The following is a 21,322-nucleotide window of genomic DNA, read 5'->3' on the forward strand; positions in this document are numbered from 1 at the left end:
GTATAAGAGAAAAAAAGATAAAATGAATGTAGTAAAATACCAACATCTGAGGAATCGAGTGTATTCCTGAAGGGTATCCAGGAGTTCTTTGTACCACTCTTTCAACTTTTAAGTCTGAAATTATAGCCAAACATTTTAAAAATTTCTGCCTTCTAAGTACACAGGAAAACAGGAACTATCTCATACACTATTGGTAGAGATGTAAGCTAGTACAATCAATTTAAAGGAAAGCAATTTGGCTATATCTGATAAAACTGAAAACAAACATACTCTATAATCTAGCAATTCCACCTTAAGGTATATAGGTTAAATCAGGGCTGTTTTAAACTGTGAACTCATGATCCATTGTGAAATCAGTTTAGTGAGTCAAAATAAGCATTTTAAAAAACGAAAGAGTATAAAAGAAAAAAATTCAGAAGAGGAATTCCCTGGTGGTCCAGTGGTTAGAACTTGGTGCTTCCATTGCCAGGCCCCAGGTCCAATCCCTAGGCAGGGAACTAAGACCCTGCAAGCCACGTGGCACAGCCAGAGAAGAAAAAAGTCAGAGGATATCACTTATAGTGAAGAATAAGAACTGTTTTTTGAAATTTTCTTTTCAACTGAGATGAATTTCAGTATCATGTTCATAAGAAAAGCTAGCCACTATGATTGCTATATAATTTAATTTATATACATAAGAAACGCAGGTTCAATCCCTGAACCAGGAAGATCCCCTGGAGGAGGGCATGGCAATTCAATCCAGTATTCTTGCCTGGAGAATCCCACGGACAGAGGAGCCTGGCAGCCTCCTGTCCATGGGATCGCAGAGTCTGACATGACTGAGCTATTTGAGCACACAGCACATGATGTTCAAAAAGGTAAAATGTAAATTTTAAAATTTCAATATGTATTGTATGAAACATTGAAACATCAGGTACTAAAAAAACATTTTAAAAATACAATGGAATCATTAACACAAAATTCAGGACTTCTGCAAGGGAAGGAGAGGGGGGTGCATTTAGAAAGAGCAAACTCTGGGCTACAGAATTTCTTAAACATAATTTGTGTTCTTTTATATATCACTATTTTTCAGCGGTATAAGGATTTCTTGCTTTTGCTCTGTGCTATGTCAGAAAGAGATGGAAGTAGCTAGCCCAACTCAGCAGGTAAGAGCGCTCTCATTCACAACCAAGGAAGTTAAAGAAAGCTAAAATCTAAGCTGGGAGAAGGGAGAGAGACTGACTGACCTTAGAAGAAAGTTCAAATGGAAAAAATTAGGTTGGAGGGAAATTTCAAAAACACAGCCAAAGCAATACTGTCTATTGTATATGGGTATGTATATATGAATGAAAAATATAACATGGACTGAATCACCCCAAATTCATTAAAATACATTTCCATGAACAGATTTTGCAGAGGAAAACAAAAGAGATAAACCTTACCTGTACTGTTCTATTTTAAATGTAAAATGTTAACCCATGTTAATTCTGGGGGATGGGTACATGGGTATATGCTACATTAACTCAATACTTCTCTCTATATTTTTTGAAATACAGAAAAAAATCTTGCTGGTGAATGTCTATTACAAATTTAGATATTCATACTTTTTTATTCTACTTCTAGGAATTTACTACAGATACATCTAGGTGAATGAGTGCCAAGTGCTAAGTCGCTTCAGTCATGTCCAACTCTTTGTGACTGAATGGACTGTAGCCCATAAGGCTCCTCTGTCCATGGGATTCTCCAGGCAAGAATACTGGTGTGGGTCGCCATGCCCTCCTCCAAGGGCTCTTCCTGACCCAGGGATCAAACCCGCATCTCCCATGGCTCCTGCACTGCAGGCAGATTCTTTACCACTGAGCCACTGGCCAAGTCCCCACATCTAGATGCACATATACATATATATGTTGCACATACACACATACTATACATATATATATATATATGTACATGGAACAACAGACTGGTTCCAAATAGGAAAAGGAGTACGTCAAGGCTGTATATTGTCACCCTGCTTATTTAACTTATATGCAGAGTACATCATGAGAAACGCTGGGCTGGAAGAAGCACAAGCTGGAATCAAGATTGCCGGGAGAAATATCAATCACCTCAGATATGCAGATGACTCCACCCTTATGGCAGAAAGTGAAGAGGAACTAAAAAGCCTCTTGATGAAAGTGAAAGAGGAGAGTGAAAAAGTTGGCTTAATGCTCAACATTCAGAAAACTAAGATCATGGCATCTGGTCCCATCATCACTTCATGGGAAATAGATGGGGAAACAGTGTCAGACTTTATTTTTGGGGGCTCCAAAATCACTGCAGATGGTGACTGTAGCCATGAAATTAAAAGACGCTTAGTCCTTGGAAGGAAAGTTATGACCAACCTAGATAGCATATTCAAAAGCAGAGACATTACTTTGCCAACAAAGGTCCGTCTAGTCAAGGCTATGGTTTTTCCACTGATCATGTATGGATGTGAGACTTGGACTGTGAAGAAAGCTGAGCACTGAAAAATTGATGCTTTTGAACTGTGGTGTTGGAGAAGACTTTTTTTTTTTTTTCTGGGTGACTTAACAACAAAAGTTTATTTTCTCACAATTCTGGAGGCTGAGAAGTCCAGGATCAAGGTTCTGACTGACTCTGTTTCTGGTGAGATCTCTCTTCCTGACATGCAGACAGTGCCTGCTCACTGTGCCCTCACGTGGTGGTGAGAAAGAGAAAGATGCCTCTCTGATGTTTCTTCTTGCTGCTGCTAAGTCGCTTCGGTCGTGTCTGACTCTGTGCGACCCCAGAGACGGCAGCCCACCAGGCTCCCCCGTCCCTGGGATTCTCCAGGCTAGAACACTGGAGTGGGTTGCCATTTTCTTGGAGAAGACTCTTGAGAGTCCATCCTAAAGGAGATCAGTCCTGGGTGTTCATTGGAAGGACTGATGCTGAAGCTGAAACTCCAGTACTTTGGCCACCTGATGCAAAGAGTTGACTCATTGGAAAAGACTCTGATGCTGGGAAGGATTGGGGGCAGAAGGAGAAGGGGACGACAGAGGATGAGATGGCTGGATGGCATCACCGACTCGATGGACATGAGTTTGAGTGAACTCCGGGAGTTGGTGATGGACAGGGAGGCCTGGCGTGCTGCAATTCATGGGGTCGCAAAGAGTTGGACACAACTGAGTGACTGAACTGAACTGAACTGGAAAAATGAAAGTATTAGTCACTTACTTGTGCCCAACTCCTTGAAACCCCATGGGACTGTAGCCTGCCAGGCTCCTCTGTCCATGGGATTTTCCAGGCAATAATACTGGAGTGGGTTGCCATTCCCTTCTCCAGATCTTCCCAACCCAGGGATCAAACATGGGTCTCCTGCACTGGCTGGCAGATTCTTTACCACTGCACCACCGGGGAAGCCCTTTATATATATTCACTGCAACCCAAAATATATATATGGTGCTAAAACCTTATAATCATTAAAAAAAATTTAAACAAATGAAATGAATTTATATATGTTAATATAAAGAGTACCCAAATTATATTAAAGATTGCTTGCATATGCATATTAAATACATATCGAATATACATATTTATCTCAAAATATATTTGTAAAGTATATTATATATAAAATATAATATACACATTAAATACATATTTATATTAAAATGTATTATCTATATACACTCAGAAAATCTCTGGAAAGAACACAAGAAGTTAGTTAAAGGACAGGGGAAGAAGGGAAATTTATCTTGTTTCATATTCATCTGGGTCTTTTAATTTCATACTTCATATTTTAAAATTTTAAACTATTAATACATATGACATAGTACACAGAAGACACAATATAAAACAATGTACAACATAACTGTATTTTTAAAAAGCAAAATTTATATATGCCTAGAAAAATCTTGCAGATTACACCAATTTAATAGTGATCCATCTGGAGGGTAGGATTTAGGGGTCTTTTACTTTCTTCATGATATATTTTCATTATGTTTCAATTTTTCACAATGAGTATATATTACTTATAGGATAAAATTATCTTTTTAAAAACCCAAAATCTTTCCATGGACATCAACAGTGGACTGGTTCCAAACTGGGAAAGGAATACATCAAGGCTGTATATTGTCACCCTGCTTATTTAACTTATATGCAGATTATATCATGTGAAATGCTTGGCTGGATAAAGAGTAAGCTGGAATCAAGATTGCCGGGAGAAATATCAATCACCTCAGATATGCAGATGACATCACCCTTAAGGCAGAAAGCAAAGTGAAACTGAAGAACCTCTTGATGAAAGTGAAAGAGGAGAGTGAAAAAGTTGGCTTAAAACTCAACATTCAGAAAACTAAGATAATGACATCCAGTCCCATCACTGCCTGGCAAATAGGTGGGGAAACAATGTAAACAGTGACAGACTTTATTTTCTTGGGCTCCAAAATGACTGCAGATGGTGATTGCAGCCATGAAATTAAAAGACTCTTGCTCCTTGGAAGAAAAGCTATGACTAACTTAGACAGCATATTAAAAGGCAGAGACATTACTTTGCCAACAAAAGCCATCTAATCAAAGCTATGGTTTTTCCAGTAATCATGTATAGATATGAGAGTCAGACCATAAAGGAAAGCTCAGCGAAGAAGAATTGATACCTTTGAACTGTGGTGTTAGAGAAGACTCTTGAGAGTCCCTTGGACAGGAAGGAGATCAAACCAGTCAGTCCTAAAGGAAATCAGTCCTGAATATTCATTGGAAGGACTGATGCTAGAGCTGAAGCTCCAATACTTGGGCCACCTGACTCAAAGAACTGACTTGTTGGAAAAGACCCTGATGCTGGGAAAGACTGAAGGCAGGAGGAGAAGGGAACAACAGAGGATGAGGTGGTTGGATGGCATTACCGACTCCATGGATATGAGTTTGAGTAATCTCCGGGAGTTGGTGATGGACAGGGAAGCCTGGCGTGCTGCAGTCCATGGGGTTGCAAAGAGTCAGACACAACTGAGTGACTGAACTGAATTGAAAATCTTTGCAATCGGTAAATATCAATCTTCTCTTTGGAGCAATGAAATATTTACATTTTGATATTAAGATTTTTGTTACAGATATGGTTTTTCTTTCCCATATTGAAGGAAAGAGGTTTATTATTTTGAAAAGTTCTTTTTTAAAAAATGACAAACACTTAGGTTATTTTTCTTAGTAAGAGTTTTCTTCCCCAATAGCCTGAAAATCTACTAGATAGTCTTCTCTACTCATCATAAACTCTGTTTTAACTTTTCTCCCTAAAGAGTTTTCTAGTACAATCATTTACTCCTGAGTAATATTGAATATAAAAAGTATCCTCATTGAAAGGGGCTTGGAATCAAGTTTTTTCTTGTCATGTCTCAACTATTCTAAATATTTTTTACTCTGACTTTCATTTTAAAATGAGATTTTACAGGCAGGGAACAAATATGGAGAGTTGCCAGTCCAAATTAAGAAATATAAATAAACAGGGTCTAAAGGGAAACATTTTACCATAACAAAAGTGTTTTCCTTCAAAAACAAATGAAAAACAAAATCTGTTTTCAGGTGATACAGTTAAAATTTACTAATCATGATTAATAACATTTACTGCAGTTCCTACAAGTTTACTGAAAAATAAACAAAACTAAGGAAGGCCTGGCATGCTGCAATTTATGGGGTCGCAAAGAGTGAGACACAACTGAGCGAATGAACTGAACTGAACTGAACTGAAGGACTTCCTTGGTGGTCCAGTGGTTAAGAATCCACATTTCCATCGCAGGGGGCATGGGTTCAATCCCTGGTCAGGGAACTAAGATCCTGCATGCTGTGGTCAAAAAATAAATATAAAATAAAATAAAAGGACATCTAGTCATAAAGGAGGGGAAAAGTCTCTACCCCTTTAGATACTGGACCAGGGGCTACAAAATACCATGTATGGGCTTAGTCATGTCTGATTCTTTCTGACCTCGTCGACTGTAGCCTGCTAGGCTCCTCTGTCCACGAAATTTTTCAGGCAAGAATACTGGAGCGGGTTTCCATTTGCTATTCCCAGGGATCTTCCCCACCCAGGGATCGAACTCACGTTTCCTGCATTGGCAGGCAGATTCTTTGCCACTAGTGCCACCTGGGAAGCTCACAAAATACTAATCTAGACATTTTCAACCTAGAAAAATCTATCCCAAGGCACAAGTCTGAGCATGGTGTTTAGCAGTATTTTGTGTCAATGGGCTCAGGGCAAAGAGAAAACCACAATGACAAAGGGCCACTGGCAAAGGATTTCCATTCTTCGATCCTTTTTGTTCCTTCCACAGTTCCTTACATACTTTGATTTGAAAGAAGACTGCTGAAAGGGAACAAAAAAGAACTACAGAGAGGAAAACACGGAGAAGGTTAGAACTCAATAGTCCAGGACAATTTAAATGGAACAGGATCAGGCAGCAGCTCTCAACTGTAGGCTGCTACAGTTTCAATCACTACCATTTTGAGAACTGACTTCATATCCTTTTCTTTTCTATTCTTTGTTCGTCTCCATCTTCTGTTTCTCTCTGTCATTCCTATCTTCCCCTACTTTGCCTAGTTGTAAAAAAAAAAAAAAGAAAGAAAAAAATCAAGATCTGACCTACATCTCAATAGTGTCTACCTCTGCTGTGCCTTTCTATTATGGAATCTCTACCTTTCAAAGGAAGGCTTTATCTCAATTTCAAAGCCATATGCCATAGCCAGGATTCTAAAGTGACTCACCACTAGAAAAGGTTGGAAATCCTCTGACCTACTTTAAAAAAAAGAGAGAGAGCCATAAAATGGCTATATTCACTTACCACGAACTTGCTTTTTTATTTCTTTGGCAGAATCCAGCCATGTCTGTAAAAAGAAGAAAAGGCATTCACATAGAACTCCAAAATACATTAACCACAGAGTACCAGTAGCAGGGTTACGGACCATCTCCAATAGTGTCTCCAGGTCAACCTACATTTCCAACGTTCTTTGCATTTGTTTCACATAGTATAGGGCTTCTGATCAGAGAAACAAGGAGTCAGACAATTGGGCTTGAATCCTAGGTCTACTACTTCCTGGCTTAGTGATTTTAAGCATCTCTGTACCTCAGTTTCCTCATCTATTAGAGGAAATAAAATGCGATATTAGAGGTAGTGCCTACCTCAGAGTTATTGTGAAGATTAAGAGAGTTAATATATCAAGTTTTTAGTAAATAAGAAATGTTAAATAAGCACTTGCTGTTTTTATTATTCTGTAAAGCTCTACAACCAGGACTATTGATATCACCCAGACCTTAATTTTCACTCCAACTTTAACCTCCAGTATCATTCGAGTTCTCCATGTCAGCACAGTACCTGGTACACGGTTCCTGCTCAGTTAACGTTTACTGAATGAATAACTATTTTGCTTTCTCTGACTACTCTTGCCCACACTAAATTCTTCCTTCCCTGTTCTCCAACCACAGTTAAAGTCTGCACACCACGAAGGCAGGACTCCTCAACCCACTGTGGACCATGCAAAACTAACAGCACTTAAAAAGAGCCTCACCATTTCATAGGCAACTTGACTAAATTGAATTGTCTAAGAGATTTTTTATTGACATAAGACATATACAAAAAAGTACATAAAACATACGTACAGATCAATAAATTATCAAAGTGAACATACATCATTATAGGTACCCTAGGAGCCCATTCCATGCCTCCTCCCAATCCCCGCCCCCTCACTATTCCCTCTCCCAAAAGTTTAGAATGGAATTTCAGTTGTATTTAGAAGAGTTAGGTATCTCTTCCTCACCCTGTACCACCCAGGGCAAAGTCCAAGGTGGCCATCCCTGCTCTACCCAAGGAGTGGGCTTGATCACCACAATCTTACATTATATATTATATTATTTTGAGGGCTCCTTTGGTGGCTCAGATGGTAAAGAATCTGCCTGCAATGCAGGGGACCCAGGTTTAATTATTCAATTCAGAGCATTTTATTTAGCCAAAAGGTATTTGTAGAATACCTCCATGTGCTAGGCACCAAAGTTACAAACAAGAATTTAAAAATAGTGATTGTCCTCAAGGAGCTGTCAGTCTAATGGAAGAGGGGTGTGTGTGTGTGTGTGTGTGTGTATGTGTGTGTGTGTGTGTGGAGCTGTCAGTCTAATGGAAGAGGGGTGTGTGTGTGTGTGTGTGTGTGTGTGTGTGTGTGTGTTAGCCACTCAGTCATGTCTCACTCTTTATGACCCCCAGGCTCCTGGAGAGGAATATCAGAGAAGGCAATGGCACCCCACTCCAGTACTCTTGCCTGGAAAATCCCATGGACGGAGGAGCCTGGTAGGCTGCAGTCCACGGGGTTTCAGAGAGTCGGACACGACTCTGCGACTTCACTTTCACTTTTCGCTTTCACACATTGGAGAAGGAAATGGCAACCCACTCCAGTGTTCTTGCCTGGAGAATCCCAGGGACGGGGGAGCCTGGTGGGCTTCCGTCTCTGAGGTTGCACAGAGTCGGACATGACTGAAGCGACTTAGCAGCAGCAGGACTGTAGCCTGCCAGGCTCCTCTGTCCATGGGATCTCCAGACAAGAACGCTGGAGTGGGTTGCCATTTCCTTCTCCAGGGGATCTTCCCAACCCAGGGATCAAACCCGGGTCTCCTGCATTGCAGGCAGATTCTTTACCATTTCAGCCACCAGGGAAGCCCATAGAAAAGGTTAATAGTGAACAATCAATACGTCTTTAATTCTTAGAGACAGTTAGAAAATGTTTCTCAAAAGAATGTTTAGGGGGGAAAGGCCCTATGTTTCCCAGGATTCACTAGTCCACTGGCTTCCCTAGAAGGGGTTTTTGCAAAGATGAGAGAAACTGAAACTAGATTATGATTCAGAGACATCAACTTTTTTGCCCAGAAATATTTTATCTGAGGAAGGGGGACAATAAGCCCTTTTTTACACAGCCAGGTTTGTACTTTGCTGTATAAACAAACAAATTCAGCTTTTTTATTGGACACTTTTAACATGACTTTATACACAAATATATCAATGAATATAAATAAAGCAATTTAATGTTTTCTCATTAAAAAATAAATAGGCTAGTAAGAGCTACTATAAGGAAATAAAACTTGCTGATACGACAGAGGGCAGATGACACTAACAAAGGCGAAAAGTTTTCAATGCAACTAACAGTTTTGTACCAATGTAAGCCCGGAAGTTCAACTGCAAACTGAAAGAATTTTCACTGCTGAATGCCTTCAGATGAGCCAGTTCCCAGCAATTTAAGAATATTGGGTTCATAGAAAAATTATAACAGTGATTTTTTTTTTTAAAGTAGGTACCAGTACTTAGTGACTTTATTTATATGCCAAATTCAAGTGTTCTCAGATACTGTAACATACACCTGAATGGGGTACACACACATAATATAAAAACATTCGATTTTATCTCACTGAGACTGTATAACACAAAATACTTCTCAGAATATTTTTCTCAGTTCATGGGAGAATTTGCTAACTCACAGCGGCAGAAAGCTTTTCCCTGTGGTTTTAGAGACATTGAGTTACCTTCGATCTTCCCTTACTAAGTTACGCTATATCTTGGAGAGGCAGGCAGGCATAAATACATTCTTAACAACAATAAATGAATTAAAACAATTTTGGCAATGAGGACCAACCTAGTTGTTGTAGTTATCTGCTTCAAAATCAGCACAGGAAGAAATACAAATATATGTTTAATAAATACTTTCTGATAAGAAAAAAAAAGCAAGTTGGGGAGGTCAGTTTCTTATATTACAAGCAGTCTTCTCACCTTTGAGGTTGCATTATCCCAAATGGCCAGACCAAAGTAGTCTTCTTCCAAAAGATTGAGGTGTTCACATACTCGTTTAAGTAAATCTTGTCCCTTAGCATGTTTCTGCAAAGATATACATATTTTGGTTGAGGTTTCCACTTATTCTTTTATTTATTATGAAATAACATAAAACATCAGGTTCCAATTTCCTCTTTTCTCCTTGGTTACTAACACTTTCAGATGGCTACCCAGTGTAAACAGAACAATGTAATGAAAGTCTTGTTTCTTAATTTGTCAGTTTAAATATGCATCACAGAAATGGTTGCTTGGAAATGGTGCTGCAATTCAAAGCAAAATCCCACATTCCCTGCATCAAGCATCCCCCATCCTTCATCTTAAACATTACATTCTTTATTTTTGGTGCAGTATTTCCTGAAGCTTGCTGTGGGCTACTGTCAGTCACCGTGAGCACCTGAAACAGCTAAATCAGCTGTCGACACTGATGTTAACAGTGGCTATGGAAATCATCAAGACTATCATTCCCAGATCAAAAGTCTCAAGTCAATGAGCTGTGTCTCAACTCATGGCCATCTCTTTCAGAAAAATGCATAAAGTATAAGATTTTAGATGCTCTATAGACATTACTCCTACAATTGTGCTCCAAATAATTTAACATTCTTCTACCTAGAAAATCAAACCACCACCAATTTGAGATACTTATATTCCTGTTTATAGGGCTGCTGCTGCTGCTAAGTCGCTTCAGTCCTGTCCGACTCTGTGCGACCCCATAGACGGCAGCCCACCAGGCTCCCCCGTCCCTGGGATTCTCCAGGCAAGAACACTGCAGTGGGTTGCCATTTCCTTCTCCAATGCATGAACAGAAAAGTGAAAGTGAAGTCACTCAGTCGTGTCCAACTCTTCGAGACCCCATGGACTGCAGCCCACCAAGTTCCTCCATCCATGGGATTTTCCAGGCAAGAGTACTGGAGTGGGGTGCCATCGCCTTCTCCGGTTTATAGGGAGGAAATGCCATAACTTAGGGACTGAGATTTAGAGTCAAAAAGTCCCAGCCTTTTCATTTACTAGCTAAACAACATGAGTTGATTCAATTAATATTTCTGAACATTACTTTCTCATCTGTAAGAAAAGATTATTTATATCTGCTCTACCTAACAGCTGGAAATGTTGAAAAACTTAAACATGATAATACCTTTTGAGAAATAGTTTTAACATTTCAAAAAATTAGAAATCATTGGCACATCTACATGACACATACCCTTCTCTCAATGAGCTGTTATTTTTAATGACTATTAGTAATTCACATAGTTGCTAATTCATTTTTAGACTTATCCCATATCATTACATCATTTTCTTCATTTTCTCCCTTCTATGTTTCTAAAGGACAGAGATGATTTGAGAATTCTTCACATACAGGTCCCTACTCTCTTCTTTATACTTCCAAAATTCAGAAGTCCTAAAAAGTAAAAGGTGACGTTTATTTTGTTTTTGTTCAAAGCTCATCTGAAGGGAAATTCTAACCTGATCCATTATGGGCTACTTTTCATTTTTATTTATCCAACTTAGAGTCTTCATATATTTTACCATAGAAATAACATGCTTGGTCATGTGCCTACTGCTACACACTTGACTGGGTGTATTATAAAATTTCCATGCCACCAGGGAAGCCCGAAAATTTCCACAGTATGTACTTATTGCTTTTCTAAAGCCCCAAATATTTTGAATACCGAAACACATCTGCCCCCACGTGCTTCAGATAAAGGGATTCCTATCTAGATCTTGATCTGAGTGTGAAGAATGAATGCGGAATAGCTTTCTCCATCTCTAGACTAGTTAGTAGTGAGAAGCAGAAAGAGCAGACCCTAGATCTCCTCTAGTTACCAGGAATAGTAGCCATTTTTAAAATGCAACAGTGTATTTTTCTTGTTTTTCAAAACTTCAAAGGGGAATTTCTATTAATAAATACAATATAATATTTTAGACTACTTATTTGTGCTTTGATATATTTGCATATAAATAAATCAAATTCAAAATAATGTTACATACCTAAGATACAAGTATATATGAGTTATATGTATTAGAAATAATCTCAATAATTGCTTTTTATCAAGCATATTATAATTGATAATTACTTCTCTAATTAAAAAAATAGCTGATAGATTTTCAAGGATTTTAACTTGTCTTGAAGCAAAAGAATAATTAAAATATTAATAACTCTGACATTTCTATTCTTGATTCAATTATTTATTCTTCCTGGAAATAAGAGAATTTTAACAAATGGAATTACTTGATGTAAGCTTTTTATATCCTATCTCATGGAGCTAAAGAAATACATTCAATAAACCAAAGCTTATTAGAGTTTAGATCTGGGAGAGCAAAAATGAACAGGTAGTAATTTTTTTTTTTTTGACAAGTACAATTATGGGGACTGCTAGACCTAGAAACTGAGGCCATCCTGGGAAATCTCGTCACAGAAGGGCACTCTATAAATAACCTTTTTTTTCTTAAAATTATTTTGGGTTATAAAAGTAACACATACTCAATTCACAATACATGTATTTGGCAGATACAGAAAAAACTGGAGATGAAAATAAGACTCACTCATAATCCTTCCACACCTCCACCCCTAGAAAATCACAATTAACATTTCAGTCCATAGAAACAGTCATTATACAGGGTCTTACCTCAGACCACAGCACCGCTTTGAAACATGAAACAATCTGTACGCGTTCTAACTACTGGAAATCGAAACGCACCCACCTCCACCACACATTCGTAAACTGTGTCATCCAACAGAGAAACCTTGCAGTGCATGCTTCCGTGCCTTCTGAGGGATTTCTGGGGAGCTTTTAATTCTCTCTCTGCTTTTGATTCAGGACCTTCTTCTTTTACTTCTATTTTAGAGCACTCCTCAAGTCCTCCTTCTTCCTTAGTCTGAAAATCTGGATCTTCTCTGTGTTCTTCCTGAGCAGGCTACATAGCCATGACATCACCAAGTCAGTAATAAAGACACTTCACACAACATGCTGTACACATGTTTGCTTATAATGTGGCTACCAATAAAAGCACTAACTGAAGAAGAAAACTGTTAAATACAAGTGATAAGAAGATTAAATAATTTTTTTCTATAAGAGATACGATCTCCCCAAAGATCCACAGATTCTGCTAGTCTCAAAACTTTATAATATAAGGTAAAATTTGCTCTTTTTCCCCTAAAACTGAAGTGGGTAGCCATTCCCTTCTCCAGGGGATCTTCCCGACCGAGGGATCGAATCTGGATCTCCTGCATTGCAGGCAGATTCTTTACCAGCTGAGCCACCACGGAAGGCCCCTGATACAAGGTAAAATTCTATCTTCAGGTGGAATGTCATTTTTCAAATCAATAAATGAAGGTTTCAGGTAAACTAGAGCATACCAATCTGTTGCTCTCAGCACTATACATTTTTACTGGCTATACCATTATCTATTCTTAAATTCTATCAAAATCTAAACATCTTTGCCCCTTGCTCCTCAATTCTAATGAGGTAGCCTTATGAATTGCAAAATAGGCTGTTATTTGTCATGCGGTCTAAATTTTATGAATGGCTAAGAGGGGTTCCTGACCAATTTAGAGCAAAAGGCAACAGATGTAGTAGGCTAACAATTGCAAATACCAGTGATCTAAATTTTTACCAGGTATCAACCATGACAAATGCAAAGAAGATTCAGAGAAGCAAGAGATCCACTGAAATCTGGATCCCCTAGGGCAATCATTAAGTCATTCCAAAGCAATACAGGTAAGTGAGACGACATTTTCGCATACCCCTACTTACTTTTTACACAATAAAACTGCTGAAAGATTCTTAACCGAACCTCACTAATCCTTTTCTTTCAAAAGAAAACATAGTTGACATTTGAGAAGGAGGATTTAATTATTTGGCTCCTGCTCCTCCTGCATTAGATACTAGTGAAGTGAAGTCGCTCAGTCGTGTCCAGCTCTTTGCGACCCATGGACTGTAGCCCCCCAGGCTCCTCTGTCTGTGGAATATCCTATCTGGCCTATCCCCACTCTACTAGTACTCTTCATGTCAGTACCCTATTTGTTGCCTTCGTAACATTTATGACGATAAATAATTATTTTGTATTTACTACTTTTTTTGTCTCTTCCATTAGACAATAAAGTTATCAAGAGTAGAGATCATGTTTGTTCAATAACAACAACAAACATTTATATAGAAGTTACAATGGGTCATTACTGTTCTAAAAGCATTACTTATATGAACTCATTTAACCCTGTGGGAAGTGTACTATTGTTATCTCCCCTTGACAAATAAAAAATTGAAGGAAGAAAAGTTAATAAAGTAGGATCATACAGTCAACAAGTCACATACCAGTCAGACTCCAGAATTCATGATCTCTTTGCCGTATTGTAGTTTTTTATTTACCAATGTCTGTCCAGCTTAGGGCCTGGCACACACAGTAGGTTTTCAGCAAATTTGTTGAGTGAATAAATTAAAAAGTATTAAAAAATGACGCATGGTTTCCAAAAAACCCAAAGTACCCTAGATGAAGGCCAGTGCAATCCTACAATGCAAACTCAATTTTAAAAAATCCTGTATAGAAAAGGACCATTAAAATGAAATTCTACTATGAAATCGATGAATGAGATTTTAGTTAAATCTAAAATTTGTCATTTGTTTCAACTTTAGTACAAATGTTATGATCTTTAGACAAAACAGACTAATCCTGATTCAAATGCTAACTAAAACAAGATAGAGATTTTTCAGTACATAAAGCAAAGGGGGAAAAAGGCAGCTAAAAACCTCTTGAAACTACCAGGCTTCCTGAAACATAACATAATTTAACTCCTTTGGTATTCCTAAAATTAAATTAATTTAATGACACTAAAATATGTGGTTTCTCTGCCTTTACTGTTTATATATTTTATTAACTAAGTAATAACAACTAACATTTACTCAGTGCTTATAGTATGTCAGACAATGTCTCAAGAGCTTTACATATGTATCTTTTTTAATCCTCATAATGCCCAAGTATGGTGAATATTATTATCCTCATTGTACGGAGGAGAAAATTAATAAAGCAAAAGTGTCACTTGTCTGTGACTGAATCTTCTAGTCATGTACTATAAATAAAACTTTGTCTTCAGCCTACTTTAACTAATAACAAATACATAATAACAACTTTATCCTAAATTTTACTTAGAACTTTTAATATACACGCAATATTTTCATAAATACATGTATTATTTTTTAAATCTAATAAAACTATATAGCCCAAGTCTGAAACCTATAATAGAAACATATAGGACTTACACATTTTACAATGTACATAATGCCCACATGTTTCAAAAATAAAATACTTAGAAAACAACTCTTAATTTGTAATTTATTAAGCCTGAAAACAAATGACATGCCTAGAAAATAGTTTGAGTTGCAGTACTAATATTTTCCCAAGTGTTTTGGACCGATGACCAGGCTCACAACTCATTCTCAGTTTAACTACACTAACAATTAAGCCTCCCCACAACTACTATATATTACAAAGGTGATATAAAAGAGCTAAATTCCTGCATCTGTATCTTACACTCTGTGGAAATATGACCTAGTTGTAGAAAACAACAAGATAAGGTAGACATAGTTCAAACTTATTACCTACTTCTGGGTGGCCTGAATCTATCCCAAGGCTTTTATAAAGATTTCCATAAAAGAACTACGTTTGTTGATAAATTATCCCATTTCTAATAATTCCACCAAAATGAACTCTGAACCACTTCACTTCCTTCCCCCTCACCATTAAAACTCCTGGACTTGTTCCATTATTATAGCAAAATGTAAATTCATTTGATACATTTCTTTCATTTTCTCTTTTTTGATTTAGACAGTATAAGTATCTTTTTTTAAGTCTTTATTGAATTTGTTAAAGTACTGCTTCTGTTTCATGTTTTCATTTTTTGGCCAAGAGGCACCTGGGATCTTAGTTTCCCCACCAGGGATTGAACCTGTGACCCCAGCACTGAAGGTGGAGTCTTAACCACTGGACTGCCAGGGAAGTAACATAAGTATCTTGACCACGTGAATTTCTTTAGAGCAGAAACTCCAAAGCATTATGTTACTTATTACTAACAATACTTCAATCAACTAGCTAGTAAGAAATCCTTCACCTCCCTCTCAATCCCATCCTCTTACCTGTGTTTCTGCACTGCTTAATGAATGGAGATCCAAGGATGGGTCTGTTTTGAGCTCAGGTTCAGGAGCTGCAATTGGGGCCTTTAAAATGATTTCTTCATCAAGACTGGCTCCAAATTCTATCTCCTTCTGGCCTCCTTCACCTTTCTCTTTAGCTGACTCTACTTCTTTGCCTTCCTCCTCAGATACCTGAGATTTAGGCCTTTTGAGAAATGAGGAGAACAGCCGTGACAGGCCCCTGTTTTCTGATGTCCGCTCCTTGTTCTTGGTCAAGTCTTCATGTGTCGGAGTGTCTCCATTAGATGTTTTCAGCTTCTGCTCACACTGATTATCTCCCTCAGCTGCTGTTTGAGAAGCCTCTTCCAACTGAGTTTCCTGTTGACCAGAGCTTGTGGCTCCCTCACCCTCTTCCTTCTGCGGTTGGTGCTGTGGATTTTCAGCCTCAGCCACTAAACTCTTCTCTGTTGTCATGATGTTGCTATTAAAAAGAAGATGGCAAAGGGGGTCTCTTAGAAACAGAACGCATTACTGAAGGCAAAACCCTCAATCAGGTCAAGGGTGACAGAGTTAGTATCTTTAGGTATTTAACCACCAACAGACAGTGCTCTCATCCATTAAACATGAGACTTTCCATTAAAGCACAAAAATATCTTACCTATACACCCTGGATAAATTATTAATGCTTGACTTGCTAAAGTTATGACATAGAGAAATTAGCTTAAAATAGGACCCCCTGAAAGCCAGCTTAGTGAAATGCATATTTTAAATTCAAAGCTCAAAACTATGTATAGCACAGTTTTATCCCTCCTAAAAAAAGATCTTATTTATACACTGTTCTTTGACAGCATCAATCTGCGGGTACAAGGTTTGTAGAAATTATCTGCAAAGTTCTCTACATCCCAAGAGATGATGGGATTAAGATTCCCCAGCTCTTCAGTCTTATTGTTTATATTTCTCAGAATGCATATTAAGAACAGAAATGTAGAATTCTGATCATTTATCAGGCTTGGCAACAGCAATGACAAGTATACAGTTAAAATAATCACAAAACAAATCCTTAGGATTTCGTGTTACAACATTAAATCGCCAAAGTCTCTGACTTGAAGTTTTTTAAGATCTTTTTTCCTTCTGACAAATATGATTTAGAATACTCATCATTTTTAAGAGCAGCAGGTAACTATTACAAGAGAGGAAAATAGATAATAGAGAAAAATAAAGATGAAAAATAGAGAAGAAAAATATTGATTAGAAAGCAAATACTGATTCAACTGTAAGAGAAGAGAAAGCAAGCTGTAGGCCTCACATATTCAAAAACTTGTTGATTTCCAGCTTCTTTCTCTCACAACTCCCAGTGCTATTAGTCAAGTTGCATAATAATGCCAAAGAGTAATGTCACTAAAGGGTAACCACCATACCAGGGAACAACTGAGTAATGAAATTGACTAATTACTTTGCCTAGTCAAGGCTATGGTCTTTCCAGTAGTCATGTATGGATGTGTGAGTTTCTTCACATGTATGGACTGTGAAGAAAGCTGAGCGCCAAAGAATTGATGCTTTTGAACTGTGGTGTTGGAGAAGACTCTTGAGAGTCCCTTTTACTGCAAGGAGATCCAACCAGTCCATTCTAAAGGAGATCAGTCCTGGGTGTTCTTTGGAAGGAATGATGCTAAAGCTGAAACCCCAGTACTTTGGCCACCTCATGCGAAGAGCTGACTCATTGGAAAAAGACTCTGATGCTGGGAGGAATTGGGGGCAGGAGGAAAAGGGGACGACAAAGGATGAGATGGTTGGATGGCATCACCGACTCGATGGACATGAGTTTGAGTAAACTCCGGGAGTTGGTGATGGACAAGCAGGCCTGGCGTGCTGCAATTCATGGGGTTGCAAAGAGTCGGACACGACTGAGCGACTGAACTGAACTGAACTAAATAATGACCTTACATTTTGATTCACTGCTATACCTAAAAGTACTCCACCCAAAAAGCAGTGTTTACATTGTCTTTGCTTCTGCTCCATGCTGTTTAGATGAAGTACATCTAGTTTGGATGCCAAAAATCTGAACTGATGAACCATATTTGGCCCATTCCATCCTCAGACCCTTTACACTTGCTGTTCTCTCTCTGATTTTCCACTCCTGTATATTAGAAAGCAGGTCCCTCCTCCTCATTACTGCCTCTGCTCAGATGTCACCTCTTTACAAAGGCTTCCCAATCACATCCTATCTAAAATAATGGCCCCCCAGATGGTCTCATAGCATTTATTACTATTTACAATTATCCTGTTAACCGGTTTTTGTCTTCTTTCCCCCCAGCTAAAATTTAAGTTCCATGAGGACAGAATAGTACCTGGCACATTACAGGTATTTAAAAAGTCTGTTGAATAAATTAATTTCAATTGAATACACTTGACAAAAACTGCAAAGGTCTCCTCTAAATTATTTAAGTAAATCTACTTCAAATGCATAGGTCCTATGCTAGGGATACAACAGTAAACAAAACAAGTAGGCCTATGTCATCATGGAGTTTATAGTCTTGATTCAACTTTAATCAGTATAATGAAAGAATATTTAAGAGAATTCTTATTTACAATATGTTGCTGGCTGCTGCTAAGTCACTTCAGTCGTGTCCGACTCTGTGCAACCCCATAGATGGCAGCCCACCAGGCTCCCTTGTCCCTGGGATTCTCCAGGCAAGAACACTGGAGTGGGTTGCCATTTCCTTCTCCAATGCAGGAAAGTGAAAAGTGAGAGTGAAGTCACTCAGTCGTGTCTGACTCTTAGCAACCCCATGGACTGCAGCCTACCAGGCCCCTCCATCCATGGGATTTTCCAGGCAAGAGTACTGGAATGGGGTGCCATAAATCTAAATAATTGTGTATAAGTGGAACAAAGTAGTGCAAAGGGAAGGAAGCTAATGGCATCAAGCACTATTTCTGTGTCAGGCCCCGGGGTCAGGGACATTATCTACATTATTTAAAGTAAGCCTTTCAATAACCCTGAAAGGGAAAGTGGAACTGCTTAATCTCATCGTTGAAGAAACTAACTCAGAGTAAAACTGGCCCAAGGTCACACTGATAGTAGGTGACAAACCACTGTAAGTGATACTGAAATAAATAAAGGCATATTAATAAAAGGAAAAGCCTTTATATGAGTTCTTACTGCTGATCTACTCAAATTATTCTATTTTGAGCATTAAAAATATTTTTAAATAATCAAAATATTCACAGAAGCATATTCTCCAGTTTCATCTACTAAGTCACCAAAACTAGTCTATGCTAATAAAAAACACAATAAGGCCTTTATAAACACTACTTAAACATTTACCAACCAATGTATATTCTGAATTTGCTACCCTTGAGTGAGGTACACTTGTCTTAATTCCTCCTTATATTAGGAGTAGGCAATTGATTTTTCCAAGGTTCTTTTTCTTTAATCTCTAAATAAGCAAACTTGACCCAGAAAGAAAACATGAATATCAAACCACCAGTTACTCTTAAAGAGTTATGATTTAAGAGCACCAATTTACTTCAAACTTCCTTCGCAAAAATAAACAAGAGGACAGGCTGAGGATTGAGTGCTATTTTCCACGGATTTTGGATATGACTTTATCATTCATCTTACTGAAAAGACACAGAAACCACTTCTACATTGAAATGTTCCTACACAACAGACTTTACAACAAGGTCTCTCACAAAGATCCATAAAAAATTATAAATCTTTCGTGAACATTTTAGCAGACATGAAAATCGCTTAAATTCAATTCTAACAATCTTTTACTTGTATTTTTCAATAAATAAAGAGTATTTTTCTTGTGTTTTCAATTTTTTATCATTAAAAAAACTGAAAAGATCTTCTAAGGATATTCCTATAATTTCTTTCCCATGAAAAGATGTCATCTCAAAATAGCTGAATGAGTATGAGTACTCAATTGTTTAAAACACACACATGGTTACAATTTGTATGCTATATGTGTGCTTGTTAAATTTTAATGTGTGCTGAATCACCCAGTAATCTTAAAATACAGATTCTGATTCAGCAGGTCTGGAACAGAGCCTAAGACTCTACATTTTTAACGAGCTCCCAGATATTGCCAAGGCTGCTGGCCCACTGACCACACTTTGAGTAGAAAGGCAGAGAAAACTATTATCTCTTTGGAAACATACTCAAAATGTCTCAGAAACAAAGATGGGAGAAAGCTACCTTCAGAAAGTAGAATGTGAACAGCGAGAAATAGTTGACACAATAAATGCCCAACAAATGCTTGCTGAATTAATGAATGAATCAGCAAAGAATGCAGTATACTATTAAATGTGGAAGCTGACCACTAACATGTTTTTAGAACTCATTTGGTATTTAATCAAAAGTTAATCGAATCCTTCTACCACAGATCTGTGGCAATTTCAAGTTGTCCATGCAGCCCTGACACCTGATTACTTGACACCTGACTTTCTCCATCGATATGATCTCTTGTGAGGCTTCCCTGGTGGCTCAGCAGGTTAAGACTCTGCTTCCAATGCAGGAGACATGGGTTCAATTCCTGGGTGGTTAGACAGTTCCATTGATATGAACCTCTTTGCCACATTTAGGAAGGAATGATCAAGACATATGAATAAAGAATTAGAAAACAATATCTATCAATATAAAACCAATATACTTTGCCACACATAATTACACTCATGCTTAAAAAAAAAAAGCTAAATACAAGTAAAAAAGAGATGAGAACACATTATAAAGAACAGGTACACAAGCAGAAGGGTAAAAGAATTCTCTTAGAACACACAGAAACCAACCTCAGGTAATACCATAAATGCAAGAAAACAACCAGGGAATCAGACAACACATTTTCAGCAGAGACACTACAATTCAGTCTATACAAGGATAAATGGAATAAAATTAATTATTAACAACAGTTTTCATATATGTCCTTTCCAGCCATGCACACGTGGGTAGCAATGCATTTAGTAAGCGTCACAAGAGCAAAAGGAGGTAGGGAGGATGGGGAATATTACAACTGAAACCAATAAGTCAGGCAAGTATCTCCAGTTAACTCTGAGACTGATGAGAATTAAACAAAAAATAAAAAAACACACAAAAAAGTCCTACAGGCCATTTCCTAAAAGCTCAAATAAACTCATCCTGACAAATCTGTTACACACGCAGCCAGGTTCTTCACAGTACAATAGGTAGGATGGGTAACCAGGAACAGAGATACAAAAAAGTCAAGCAGCAAAGACAGGATAAATGCTCCATAAACAGGCTCTTCCTGTGTAAATGATACTATTTTTATTCTGGATACAAAACCAAAAGGAGTTGTCTGTTTATTTAATGTCAGAAAAATGTCTTCTGATTTTAAAAAAGGGAATAAAAGATCAACATAGCCAAGAAGACAG

The 21,322-nt window shown here is 37.8% G+C and overlaps 1 protein-coding gene across 19 annotated transcripts in view; it reads right to left on the minus strand.

Moving 5' to 3' along the window:
* Nucleotides 1–21,322, minus strand: part of EPB41 (erythrocyte membrane protein band 4.1) — a 181,542-nt gene that overhangs the window by 85,429 nt on the left and 74,791 nt on the right. For 13 of the 19 annotated variants that reach the window (XM_027518301.1, XM_027518309.1, XM_027518391.1 and 10 more), the window contains exons 2-5: nt 15,935–16,412; nt 12,510–12,722; nt 9,750–9,854; nt 6,786–6,828 (exon numbers count right to left, since the gene is read on the minus strand). In XM_027518301.1, the coding sequence (XP_027374102.1) occupies nt 6,786–6,828; nt 9,750–9,854; nt 12,510–12,722; nt 15,935–16,405 (832 nt within the window). In that variant the 5' untranslated portion in view covers nt 16,406–16,412. Of the gene's footprint in view, nt 1–6,785; nt 6,829–9,749; nt 9,855–12,509; nt 12,723–14,119; nt 14,196–15,934; nt 16,413–21,322 lie in introns of those variants that run through there. The other 6 variants (XM_027518448.1, XM_027518438.1, XM_027518362.1 and 3 more) reach the window with 3 other exon arrangements.

The sequence above is a fragment of the Bos indicus x Bos taurus genome, chromosome 2 (assembly GCF_003369695.1).
Source record: "Bos indicus x Bos taurus breed Angus x Brahman F1 hybrid chromosome 2, Bos_hybrid_MaternalHap_v2.0, whole genome shotgun sequence".
Lineage (NCBI taxonomy): Eukaryota > Metazoa > Chordata > Mammalia > Artiodactyla > Bovidae > Bos > Bos indicus x Bos taurus.